Genomic DNA, 13,097 nt, shown 5'->3' with positions numbered 1-13,097 from the left:
GAGCAGCTCCCTACCCAGCCGCGCACCCTGCCAGCACTGCTGGGGCTGGTCTTCCTGGAAACCCTGGTCCTGCGCTGTCACGGCCCTGCCATGGCACTGCCACTACTGGGGTCTCCATGGAAACTAGCTGCAGTGACGTGGACAGGGGCTGCTGGGAAATGGAGTCTACTGTGGGTTTGACCTGGCCCGCAGGCTGGACTTTGCTCACCTCTGCTCTCGTCCCTGACCCAGCCTCCTGCATTTAAGTGAAGTCCTTGGCTCAGCCAAGGCAGGTGTGTAGGAGGTGAAAAGTCAGTGACTTTTTCCCATTTGCAGGCAGGAATAAAAGGAATGAGGCCCAATATCTGCTACATTTACGTAAAAGAAACAAAGCCAAGCTCTGCCCATTGTGTACTGATGTTGTTTATTAGGTTCCTGTAACCTCCTGACACAGCTGGGCCCAGAAAATGGAACAGGTTATTCCTTAAAGTGTCTATTTGACAGAGTCCAGGTTAAGACTGTAGTCAGAGGCATTAGAAAAGGCAGTATTAGAAGCAATGAGAGGTGGTGGTAGCAGGCCTTTTACAGCATGGTGAGCGGGGAAGGGAACTCCAGCCTTCCTGCTATTGCAGTAGAGACTAGGCACAAGTTTGCTTTCTGTTTATTCAAGCCAGACACACACAGGCACCATGCAACATGACCTGGGCAGGAAATGGTTGGAGAACCGGATTTGGATAGTTACTGCAGTTTGCCTTATCAGAAGCTGGGCATCTGGTGGGTATGGCTGCTCCTAGCTGGAAGCAGTCTGGTTACTAGCCTGCTAATCAGTGCTATGACACACTCTTGGTTCCCTTGAAGCAGGGAATTCAGAATTTATAGGATAGTTACCAAAAACTGCCCTTTCCTACCCACCCTTATATCACCATTGTTGACAGAGGACTGTGTTTTGATATGACATGCAATCTGTGTGCTCTGCCAGGGGCTGACTATCCTGGTGTCCCACTGTGTTAAAGCTACCCTAGAGAACCTTCCTTTCCAAGCGCTTTGGGCAAGGCCACCCCCACTCCCCTTTCAGTGGTGACCCTGCCAGGGCCAGTCACCTTTTAGTGGGTGCTCTGCTCATTTGGGCCAATGCTGACTTACCTGATGCTTGTCCTCCTAAAGGTAATTGGAATATTATTTTTTTTCCTCCTAAATCACATATGGCCACTGGCAGTACCACCCACTTCCCAACCCTCCTTTCCAAGTGCCTCAACCTCTCCCTCCAATGTGCGTGACAGAATATGCACACGCACACTAGCGTGCGCATCTGTAGCTGCAGACACATGGAGCGGGGCTACATGTATAGAAGAGAGGCACATACACAGACTCGTGCCCCCCATTGCTTTGCCTAATCACATACTTTCCAGCACCTGAATATTCCTTTGCCAAGTAGCTCCTTTACCCCTAGCAATCAGCACAGCAACAGCTGATCCAGAAGTCTCCATGGTGGGGGTGTGACAGATGCACCCTGGTTTGCAATGAGGGCCTTTTATCTGACCTAGAGATGGAAGGAAAGGCCTTGGAGAGGCAGGTTGGCTTGAGACGCCAGCACCATGCCCTAGTCTAGGCCAGTTACTGTACAAAATGAACACACACATTATTTACAGCCCATTTTTCACATAATGGAGCAGCTTTTGGCTCGGTCTTTCCTGATCTCCGTGTCATTCAACAAGTCCGTCCTGCCGGGCATCTGAGAGGCCCGCTTCAGTCCCCGCTTGGAGTTGCTGCGTTTCAGGTTCTTGTGCATCCTGTTGACTGAAGCCAGCGTGGTCACATGGAAAACATCACGCACGCTGTTCTCCGAGACCTTGGAGGAGCACTCAACATAAGCCACTGCCCCGATCTGCCGCGCCAACATGCTGCCCTAGGAACCAGGGAAGGGAGGGGAAGAGGGAGAGAAGTGTTAAAATGTCAGCAGTCTGATTAGGGCATCCTCTCACATCACATTAACCTCTGCCTGTGCTGGCAATGGAGCTCAGTCAATGCAGCACAGTGGGGAGCTGTGCACACATGATGTTTATTTATCACCTCTTCAAACGAAAGTGAGAGTGTGAGAGTCAGATGCTAGCATGGCCACTGGGGGAGACAGCACTGCCAGGTGCCAAAAATGCTGATGCCAGGTGCCTATTTGCTGCTCTCTCAGATGCAGGCAGAATGAGATTAATGAAAGGGAAGCAGGCCTCTTTCCAGGGGTGCAGGGGGAAAGGCATCTTTTCCCATCCCTCGCCTGTCCTTTTCCACACCAAAACCTTGTTAGGTCATTACAACTGGCAACCTCTGAGCACAGTGCAGCCTCTTCTACCTGGGGTTACAAGTGTAGAGGTTAGACAAACAAGCCTGCTCCATGTACTAGAGCTGTGCACTCCATGGAGCTTGCACTGAGGCAGCATGTGAACAGACCCCACAGAGCCATGTCTGCCCTTTATCCAGCAACACAGGCTCGACTGCTCACACCACAGGGACAAAACTGCTCATGCATGGGCTGGCCTGCTCTCATGGCAGAAGTTAGAGGCCCTCAGACTTCAGGGGACTGGAAAAAAGGGACTGTCACTGCTAACCGTGTTTGAGGAACAGGGCATCTAGAACTACAGGGGAAGGTGGAGGGGGGAGCAAAGAGAGAACACTCCTAGCCATTGCCTGTTCCTCACAGGTTTCCAGTCTCTTTGTCCCCAGCTACCAACTCCAGAAAGAACATTCACTCCCATGACAGAACCATTCTCCTCTCCCTGCCCACTTATCCTGGCTGCCTGTAAGGCTGCCCACCCAGGAGATCTGTTCTGGTGTTCACGTTATCACTGCCAGGGACCACCATTCCAGCAGCTCATAGAAGCTGGGTCCGAGAGCAGGTCTTGCTGCGCAGCGATAGTGCACAGCACCTGGGTCTGACAAATAACAGGATTATCACCTCTACTGCAGAGGTAAGGAACTGAGGCCCAGAGAGATTTGGCAACTTGCCCACTGTCATTTGGGAAACCAGTGGCAGACAGGCACTGATCCCAGCAATCCCATGTCCCAGGCAAGCTCATTGCTCCTGACAGGCCTAGGGCAGAGGGCACCTGTTCTCAACTGTGTGTACAGGGACCCAGAGACCACACTGCCATAGTGTCATGCAACCAGACATCTGTTCCTTCACATGTAAAAGCCCTGGCACAAGAAAAGGCCCTGGGGGGCTCCAGTTGTCATAGGGAACTCATGCCACTGACACCCTGGTGCAATTATTCTCCTTTGCTCAAGCAATATATCCTCTGAGCAGGCAACTTGCAACAGAACATGTGAACCATAGCAATACTCCTCTCCCCTGTAAGCTAATGTCACAGTGTTACCAACAGGAAACACATGTCGGCATACAGGCAGTAGGGACAGCCTGGCAGCACCACCAAGGATCCCAGGAGGCTGGCCACAACTCAGAAACAGCTGCTGTCAATACACACCACATCTCAACATGAAGGAATGGAGCCTAGGGTGCAGTGCAAGTACCAAGCCCCCAGGTCTTGGCTATGTAGAGAATTGTACCAGCTTAATGACAGGCAGGACTTTAAACCATGCAAGGCAGAGGAAGACAAGCCCCTGTGTGGACACATTAAGTTCACTTCCAACCAGGCCAGTTTCAGGTTAGTCCGAGTCATTTAGGAACTGGTCTGAGATGAACTGAAAGGAGTTAGTTGTACAGAAATGCACGTCCCTTGGTTTAAGTGGCATCACTTAAACCAAACAGAGTAAAAATTGATTTAAGGGTTTTCAAGTGAAGCTTGGCCTTTTGCTGGCCCCTTTACAGGCATCAACTGCTCTGTTGGGGCTTTCATCCCAATCCAGCCACTGAGCCTGGCTGGTTTGGCTGTCCCCTCTCAGCGACTGTGCCACAGCTCCCATTCTGAGCCCACCCACAGGCCCCTGCATCTCACAGAACAGACAGCAGCAACCTGGAGAGGGAATTAGGGTTTGTGCATCAGCATTCACAGCTGAGATTCCTGCAGGCCCTGGGGCAATGTGCTATGCCTAGGGCATGGACTTATTGGGCGCCTATACATGTGCAGCGAGGCTGCTCCAACGCTCTGTAATTACAGTACATTGGAGCAGACTGGATTAATTGGGTCTGCCAGAGTGTGGCAATTACCGCTCTCCAGCAGACTCCAGTGTCCGTACGCTGAAAAATGGCAGTGAGGGCACTTTAACTAAAGCTCATCCAGCAAGCTTTAGTTAAAGCACCCCCACTGCTATTTTTCAGCATGGGGACACAAATACATGTGATGCGTTGGGTGCTTTAGTAAGAACATCTCTCGGAGACACTAATTAAAAGTGCCCCCTACTCTCCCCCCCCCCCCGCCAACTCCCGATGCATGTATATAAAACACCCACTGGGGGGCTGATGGCACAATAGACCTGAGGGCAAGCCTTGTGCACTTCAGCACCTGCCAGCCTGCCTCCAGTGGCTGGAAGAAAAAAAGTGAATCCTAGCCATGGTCCTCCTGGATCTTGTGCATAGGTTGCTCCATGCCAAGGTCTTTTGCTCGTGTTCAGAAACCCCCAATAAGCTGACACTGCTCCAATATTGGCCTTCAACCTGATGGCTCTGCCCCCATCATCAACAGAAGCATGTGCCTGCAGCTGTCATTCCCTTGAGACTGCTGCAGCCAAGCCAACTGAGGCCTCCCCAATGCCAGCTGCATCTGGGGAGCTGATGGAGACCTCATCAAGACCTGGAGAAAGCCTTTCTTGCCCTAGCAGCAGGCCACCCTGGAAGTCCCCTCCCCCCACCAAGCCCTCCCCCACTCCCCACCCTCCTGCTTCATGTGTGAGATCAAGCAGCTCCATCCTCTTCAAAGAAGGTAATTTTAGCTGCTAGCTGTGAACTAGGAAGTGACACCTGCACACAGCAGCAGCAGCAGCAGCTCTGGGAGAGGCCCATGCAGTGAATATTCAGTGAGAGTGCTAAGAATATGCCAAGCTCTCTGAGGGCACAGAGGAGTGCATCCATGAGTGGGAGCCACCTGCTTGCTCCAAATCTGTCCTGTGGGCCAAGGCCAAACCAGTCTTCAGATAAGGAGTGGAGCAATAAAGGGTCATTTCCAGCCCAGGGCTTGGGAGCTGAGCCAGCTGCTTCTGAGCAGCCCAAGTTCCTCTCACTGGTGGGGTTTGGAGCAGACACACCAACCCTCCTTCCCCCTCTCTGCTTCCTCACACAATCCCAAGACAAAACTGAGATTCACTCCCATGATATGGGATTCACCTGCTCATGCGTGACAGGGATGAGGCGCTGCTTGGAGAGCTCCCGCAGGGTGTTCAGATCTGTCCGCATGTCCAGCTTGCAGCCAACCAACACAATCTTCGCATTGGGGCAGAACTCCTGGGTCTCCCCTTGCCACTGCGGGAAAGAGTACAATAGGCAGGGGCTCAGCAGCAGCTTATATCACCCTCATCAAGGGTAGCTAAATGCTCCGCCCTCCCCCTGTGACAAGGGTGGAGCAGGGAACAGCCCGAGTCAGCAAGAGGCATTTGCAGAATCTCAACTTTTGGGTCCAGCCCCTTCCAGGCCAGACAGACACCCAACACAGGGATCAGTCACAGAGGGAGAGTCATGGCTACAGAATGAGTGTGCTCCTTCATAGCGCACAGCACCTGCCAGCTCTGCTGCTCTCAGAGCCAGCAACAGAACCCAGTCTCCTGTATTGCACCGTACCCAACTCCAGCCTCAGCCCCGCTACTCTTGCGGAGCTCTCGTAGTTCCTCCGCTCTAATCCATTAGACTCCACTGCCCTCCCACAGCCAAGCACAGAACCCAGGAGTTCTGGCTCCCAGTCCCTCCCGCCCCGCCTGCTCCAACTACCATAACAGTCCATGCCAGGAGGTTTTGCAGCGTAACTTGCATCCCAGGGCAGGGTCAGCACAGGCAGCAGCTAGGTGTGGAGCTTTGGAAACTGGCCGTTTCTCCATTTTGTCTTCTTTTATAAAACAAGACTCTCCAGAGCTACATACTGGGCATCACAATCCACAGGGATGGAGCGCGGCTTTCAGCTGGGTCTCCAACTTCTCTTCATCCTTCTTCATTCTCCATCTTGGCAAATTTCCCTCAGGGACCTGAGCAAACAGTTCTCTCTGAGTGCCTCACCTCCACCAGGACTGTCAGCTGCTTACTCTGTGTCAGTACCAGAGGGACACAGTTTCCTTCAACAGTGCTGTGCTCTCATGGAAGGGCCCAGACTCCTGCAGGTTGCACACCAAGGTGCCATGTCACTTGCCAATCCACCTGCAAAATGCTGCTGGGAGTTCAGCAGCTTGCATACCCAGCCATCTGTGGTGACTAGTGCTCCTACCAGCACCAGTCCCACTCAGTCCCCATACTCTGAAGACAATGTGGAACAGCAGCCAGACCCATGGCTGACATCTGTGTGGCAAGTAGGAAAGGGAGAAAAGGGTAAAAGCGTCCTCACACCCTCCTTGCTGCCCTACAAGAGCCAGCACCCTCCAACCCAAAGCAATCTTAGTCCCATGTCCCGACCTAACCCCAGCGGGAGAATGCTCAGAGGCACTGAGGGTTAGTCCCCCAGGCTGACTGGTAAGGTCACTGATGGGCCAGAGGGTTACCAAGCTTGGGCCTGGGCAGTGCTCAGCAGCACACAGTAGCCCTAGGCCCTCCTGAAGCAGTCATGTTCAAAAACAGGCTCTGCTGCTCTTTTAGCATCACCTAGCTTGGCTCCAGCCCCCTCAAGAGTGGCCAAGCCAACATGACCCTGGCTGATCTCCCCTGAGAATCCATCTTTTCCACCCACAGAAGCTGGGCCCAACATTACTGGACCAGCTGCAGTTCCCACCTGCAATCAGTGCTGGGGAAGGCCTGCCTGGATGTTTAATTTGGAATCAGGCTACCAGATCCTGAGGCAGCTGGCACAGCTATCGTCCTGCCCAGAGGCAGAGCCCAGCACCTCCCAGGTCTCCAGAGCGAGGAAGCAACAGGAATCTAAGTGACGAGTGGCCAGAGCCCCAAGATAAGAGTGTCGGGAAGATTTCATCTGGACTGGCTGAAGCTGGGTGGGCCAGAGGGGACCCTCCTCCTCACTCTGAGTTACAGCCCCCCACCTATGTGCACCCTAGGAGCAGCTCAGCACAGGGAGACAGGGATAGTTGACTCTGACCTCTGAACATAACAGAAGCCCCCAGTGGGAGATGCCTGGGAAAGCAGGTGTTAGAGGCCAAGATACCCACACTAGAGAGGGTGCATCTCCTCTATGCAGGGCAACAGGTATCTGAAAGGTAGCTCATTTACCAGAGCACTGTGTTACAGGCAGTGGCAAGAATCATCGTGTCCAAGAGGAAACTTTCCATTTGCCTGTTCCGGATCTGCCTTCCACACCTGCCAAGCCTAAACTGCCAAATCTGTCACTTGGGGCCCTGTTTTGGGCTTCACTATAGAAAACAGCCTAGTGTGCAGATCTGGGTCTCCAAAGGCCATCTAGGTTGAGCCCTTTTGGCTATGATGAGCTGCAGTCCCTGCACAGTAGAGAAAGGGGCCCGATTCTGCCCCGGAGTTTGCTTTAGATGCAAGACAGAGAGACATGTGCTGCCAATCCTGCCAGGATGAAGGCATTACCACATGAAAGCCAAGTTTGTATAAACTGGAAAGCTGTTCGTTTGGATTCTCTCAGGTGGCTCCTTCCCCCTCGCTGCTACGTGCTGTTTATATAAACTATGATTCTGTGAATCAAAAGCCAGTTCTGATTTTGCATCCTAGGCATCAGACAGGCAATGATGATAAAGACTCCCTCTGCTGAATTAGCATCTTGGCCCACGGCTGGAATAGGCAGCTTTATTCTCCTTCTTCATTTGATATCAAAAGCTAAACCCCATTTCCACTTCACTGTGCCTTAGGAATTTTCCTCACCTCTGGCAGCTGTAAACCTGTGCCAAAAAGTAGTGAGGCAGCTACTCAGAGGTACTTAAGAAATCCCTTGTGATTTAGGGTTTATTTTAAGTCACCATATCAAAAAGCCGTTGCCTAATAGTATTTGAGGCACCTGGGAAGGCTGCACAGGGAAAAGCTGACGCTTAGCAGTGCAAATTCTCATATACAGAACGTCTGTGGAAACGCACAGATAAGTCCCAGCTCTCACTAATTATGGGTGGTTTGCTGCTCATTAAGGCACAAACAGTTTGCTCATATGGTTGTTCTGCAGAATCCAAAGCTGGGCAATAGCCACATGCAGTCTGGCACTAGCTCACCAGCCAGAGCCAAACACACCCTCCTAGTAGGATGCACTAAACAAGAGATATCTAGTTCAGCTAAGCAGTTGGTAAAATTTGGGCAGGGGTGCAGGGTCAGGAACTAGTGTGACTTATTCAGAGGCAGAGCCTGACCCAGTCCCACAACCTGGGCTAACTGGCAAGGGCAACAACAGCAACTGCTTAGGTCAGGGTTGTCCAATTTCAGAGGATCACTGGGACACATGTCATATAGTCATGTCACTGGCCCCCTGCAACATGCCACTCCCCACCCCGCCACCACAGACTGGGGCAAGAAGTGGAAGCTAGGGGAGGGAGGGGTGGTGGTGATGATGATCACAGCAGCAGCAGCAGGGTACCGGCACCAGGACAGGAGACTGTGGGCTGCGAGTCACTCATTTACAGGCTTCACATAGCCTATCAGCCACCAGCTCAACAGCCCTGGCTTAGGGCTCCGTCATACCTTTTACTCCCCAGACTCCCAAAGCACTCTGCCAAACAAACAGATCTGAGCCAGTTCACCCCATCTCCCCACCCCAATACAATGCAGTAACTATTTAACAATGCCCCACAGTGGTGAGAACCCACCAGCAGGTGCAGGAAGAGCTTCACCAGGTTGCACACATTTGTCAGAGCACTGGAGTCATCCAAGACACCCTGGGGTTGTCAGGGACCATAAATAATCAGGAGATGGATTTCACAGCTCACCAGAAAGGAGGCAGCTCCAGCAGCATGATACCCAGAAGCAGCACTCAGGGTTGCTGGGGTCAGTGCCAGCCTATGAAAAGGACTTCAGCACCCTCCCTTCTGCACTGTGGATTCTTCTCAGTAGCCTTCCACCTTGACGCTGCTCAGCACTGTCAAACCAATTGGGATGCTAGCCTGATGCACCACAGTCCCAGGCTGGAACACCTACCAGCTGTGCAGAACAGCTTTGCTGTGAGGTACTGAATTGCACTTCAAGTAATTTGCAGCCAATGCAAAGGCCTGACTAGTGAGCTTAGATGTATATTCCCAAGGGCCAGCAGCAGAATCTGAGCCCCAAGGCACTGACTTTTGACCTCTGCCTCCTGGCTTGGGATGATGCTAATGCAGACAGGCCTGAAAACCAATGTCACCTTCAATGATCTCCGTCGTCAGCCTGCAGTGGGCAAACCATTGCCCTCTCCACAACGCTGACATGAAAACGAGGGGGACAGAGCCAACTGACCAACACTCCCCTACAAGGAAACAGGTGCCAGGAGCCACTTCCCAGCTCTTCTGCAAGCATATCTGTAGCTGGCTACTGGTCATGCTAATGGGAGCTCCAAGCACAGTGCTTTCCAAGGCCATCGCTAAAAGACTATGCCTCACACAGACCCATGTCCATACCCACACCTCAATGAAATGCACCATTCACAAAGGCTTCCATTGTGAAAAGGTCTCCCTTTCTGCTACAGTCCAGGGACAAGCTGGCTGCAGCAAGTCCTTTCATTCAGTCACACTGGCTCCGGTAAGGGTCCTGCCTCTCTCCCCACCCATGTTCTTATCCTGCAGTCCTCACCATGGTATGTGTGGGCCTCTGGGTTGGGAACCTGTCCCTCAAGAAGTCACAGTCCTGTCACTCTAGGATGTGGGGGAGCAGACACTAGACTGACAGCTTGAAGAGCTGGGCCCTGTTCCTAGCCTGCTGGGTGACCTTTCTGGACTGCTGCTACAGGGCAAAGACGACCCTGTTAGAGCCTAGGGCTCCGATCACTGGACACCTCCAGGAGCCCATGGACAAATCCAGCTTTGCCCTGGTGGAGTCAGGAAATGCAAAGCAAATTGCAGGCAGCCTGGCCCTGGGGAGCAGAGACCCATCACCTTCAGGAGTGATGGCAGCTTGAAGGGATGTAGCACAGAGGGGGCAGCTGCCAAACTTAAATTCCCCACATGTCCAGTGTTGACTTGGCCCCATGTGGATGTCGGACAGCTGCCTCAGAGGTGGAGGAAGAGAGAGGCCACTACCCAGAGACGCCATGAGAAAAGCTGCCCCCTCCCCCCTATAACGCACGCTGCCCAAGCTCATACCAGAGGACCCCCACTGCCTCATAATAGGTTTCTTTTAAGTTAAGTTTTCTTTCATCATAACCCTTACTCACTGCCTCACAGCAGGGGCTGCCCCTCCCAGAGGGCTCAGGTATCAGGCAGAAAAGATCCTTTTACAGCTGTGAGAGAAAACAAAGGTGCCCAGGGATATTTGGCATGACCCCAGCAAGCAGAAAGGTGGGCAGTGCTCTGGGTTTATACCAGACCACAGCCAAGGCTGATGTGGATCCAGAGCCAGAGGTTTGCCAGTGCTGAATGCCTTACTACAAATCGTGGCCTACTGCATTATCATCAGGTAGCAGTCCCTAGAGGAACAGCAAGCCCCTGGGCTGAACTATTGCGAACTGCAGCAGAGAGGCCCCACATCACTGGTTAGTGAACACAAGTGCATGCCAGACACAGACCTTCTTGAGCACACTGTCCAGGGTCTCTGGGCGGCTGATGTCAAAGCAGATGAGCACAGCATCCGAATCAGGGTAGGCCAAGGGGCGGACGTTGTCGTAGTAGGCAGAGCCTGCAAAAAAGGTAGGAGGACAGCCATCAGCAGAGGGTTGGAGAGACACCCAGTGATGCCAAAATGAGGCTGGCAAGGTGTTTCTGGCCTGGGGCAAAGCCCATAGCCTGTTAGCTCTGCCAGATGCCCATAGGAACTGGAGATGGCATCACTGTGATGCAGTCTAGTTATAAATTAAGAGCAGCAGCTCCACAGGCCAGCACCCAACCAGTGTCACATTCACCCCACCCTGTCTCTGGAAGACCAGTTGGATTTCACCCTCAGAACAGCTTGTGCTGCCAAACCTGCTCTTTGCGCTCCTGGTTTGCCCCTCCCCAGCAAGCCCTGGTTCATGCTGAAGGAAGCAGCAATGATATTCACTGCACACAGAGCCTTCAATCCTCCCTGGGTTTCAGGAGCAGGGTGAGGGGTGCTATACAGAGGCTCCACTTTCAGAGCTGTGCCTGTATTTGTAGCTTAAGACCTGGAGGCACAAGCTAATGAAGCTCTATGCGCCCCTAAATCACAGCAAGCTCTGCAAAGATGTTCATTTACAGACACCAGGATCACATGCTGATCTGGCAGCCCCCCAACCTCCTTTTAGCAAGTCTGCCACTCCCAGATGAACTCTCCACAGTCCTGCTCAGCAGCGCTCATGCACAGCACCCTGGGGTCCCAAACCAGCCAAAAGTAAGGGGTGCATAGAGAAACAGATGCTCTTGTACCACCCCAAGCTTTCCTAGACCTCTGTCGGAGCCCAGTGTCTTGCACCCCTATCACCATCCCTCATGCTTCTGCATCGGAGAGAGAACTCCCCAGGGCTGAGCAGTTTTACACAGGACAAGCAAATCTACTTTCCTGAAGATCTCTGGATGCCATCATTCATGCCCCAGTGCTAGCTCCCTGTGGCAGCATGTACACAGGTACACACAAGATAAATACCTACCACATACCAGCCCCCAACCAGAAGAGATGACAGGCTAGCCCAAAAATCTCATTCTCCAGTCATGCATGAAGGGAGATATACAGGGAGTTCCAGCCACTGAGCTGTGGGATAGACCAAGAGACAGCAGTAGCAGCAACAGCAGCAATGCTACAGGGAAGGAGCTGAAACTATACTAGGAGATCCCCTTCAGCAGTGCCTCAGAGCCACCTATAACATCACATCCTAAGGCAGACGCACACATCCACTTTAGCCCAGGACGAGGGAACTTAGCAGTGAAGCTCTCTGGTGGTGATGCTCCATTGAAGCCAATGGAGTTATACCCTCTGAAAATTTGTCCCACTGGACTCAGAAGCTTTGGTCTTGGTGTCCTTAGATTTAAGCATCTTTCAGTGAAAGAACATTGAGCAAATTTGTGCTCCTTCCTCCCTGGCAAGGATCTGGCAGCAAGAGGGAAGGATGCTGTGCTCTTGGAGCATGCTAGCCTAAGAGGGTAAGAGGTGCCTGGAGTTCCTCTGTGAGTAAGCCACAGTGACTCTTAAATGTTCAAAAGTGTCCCCAATTATTTGTCAGGCAATTACTGTTGTGCTAATGGCTGGAAGGCATAGCCAAGAGGAGATGGGGAGTGGGAGACAGAAGCTGCACTGGTTGCTTTAGCTGTAGTGTACAAACACTCACTGATGTGACACCTCAGCTAGACCCAAATAGCTATAACACTTGCACACATACTTCACCTCTCATGGTGGGGACCTGGCCCTTAAGGGCTGAGAAAAGTTAAGATGTGGGGGGTGAAGGGAGGGAGAAAAAAAAAAAAAGCCCTGTGCTCTGGATTTATGCTGGGAAAAGTCAGATCTCCATTTTTTTTTATTTTTTTTTTTACATAAAAGATGTGTCAGCATTCAGAGAACAGGTCATAAATTAGAGGGGTATGATTCTGTATTCTGCCTGATTTCTCCATGAGCTGGCATGATGCCCAGAGTCTGGATCCTGCACTGTTATGAGCACACACTACCTTAAATGCAAATCTCAGGCATTAAAGTCACTGTCCCGTAACGTTTTTATATGAAGCGCATTGTGTGTGCGATTGTAAATGCCTCAGTAAACAGTAATGGAGCAATCAGCTTACTGCTACTTAAAAAAAACATTGTTTCAGTTTTATATTTGGCTTTATGATGGCTTAAACTTCCTGGAGGGATGAGAAACAGATGTTTATTTATGAAAGGGGGAAGCAAAGACACTGCAGCCCTTGTTCAATTCACATATTTTTTGCCTTTTTGACCAAAAGAATCACCTATCCCGGGGGTGAGGAAACAGGACGTGCTTCCTGGTGATGGCCCCTTGGGAATGCTCCGGGCC

At 51.9% G+C, this 13,097-nt stretch overlaps 1 protein-coding gene across 2 annotated transcripts in view; it reads right to left on the bottom strand.

The window, feature by feature from the left end:
• Positions 1–386: 386 nt before the first annotated feature.
• The window catches only part of RND2 (Rho family GTPase 2), a 37,794-nt gene continuing 25,083 nt past the window's right edge, over positions 387–13,097 (bottom strand). Inside the window, exons 3-5 of one of the 2 annotated variants that reach the window (XM_006266363.4) lie at positions 10,710–10,819; positions 5,249–5,383; positions 387–1,885 (exon numbers count right to left, since the gene is read on the bottom strand). In XM_006266363.4, coding sequence (XP_006266425.1) covers positions 1,637–1,885; positions 5,249–5,383; positions 10,710–10,819 — 494 coding nt within the window. In that variant the 3' untranslated portion in view covers positions 387–1,636. The remainder of the gene's footprint in view (positions 1,886–5,248; positions 5,384–10,709; positions 10,820–13,097) is intronic. The other variant, XM_019500292.2, reaches the window with a different exon arrangement.

The sequence above is a fragment of the Alligator mississippiensis genome, chromosome 4, assembly GCF_030867095.1.
Source record: "Alligator mississippiensis isolate rAllMis1 chromosome 4, rAllMis1, whole genome shotgun sequence".
NCBI classification, from domain to species: domain Eukaryota; kingdom Metazoa; phylum Chordata; order Crocodylia; family Alligatoridae; genus Alligator; species Alligator mississippiensis.
Note: the sequence above shows the minus strand (reverse complement) of the source record. Positions and strands in the feature narration are given on the sequence as shown.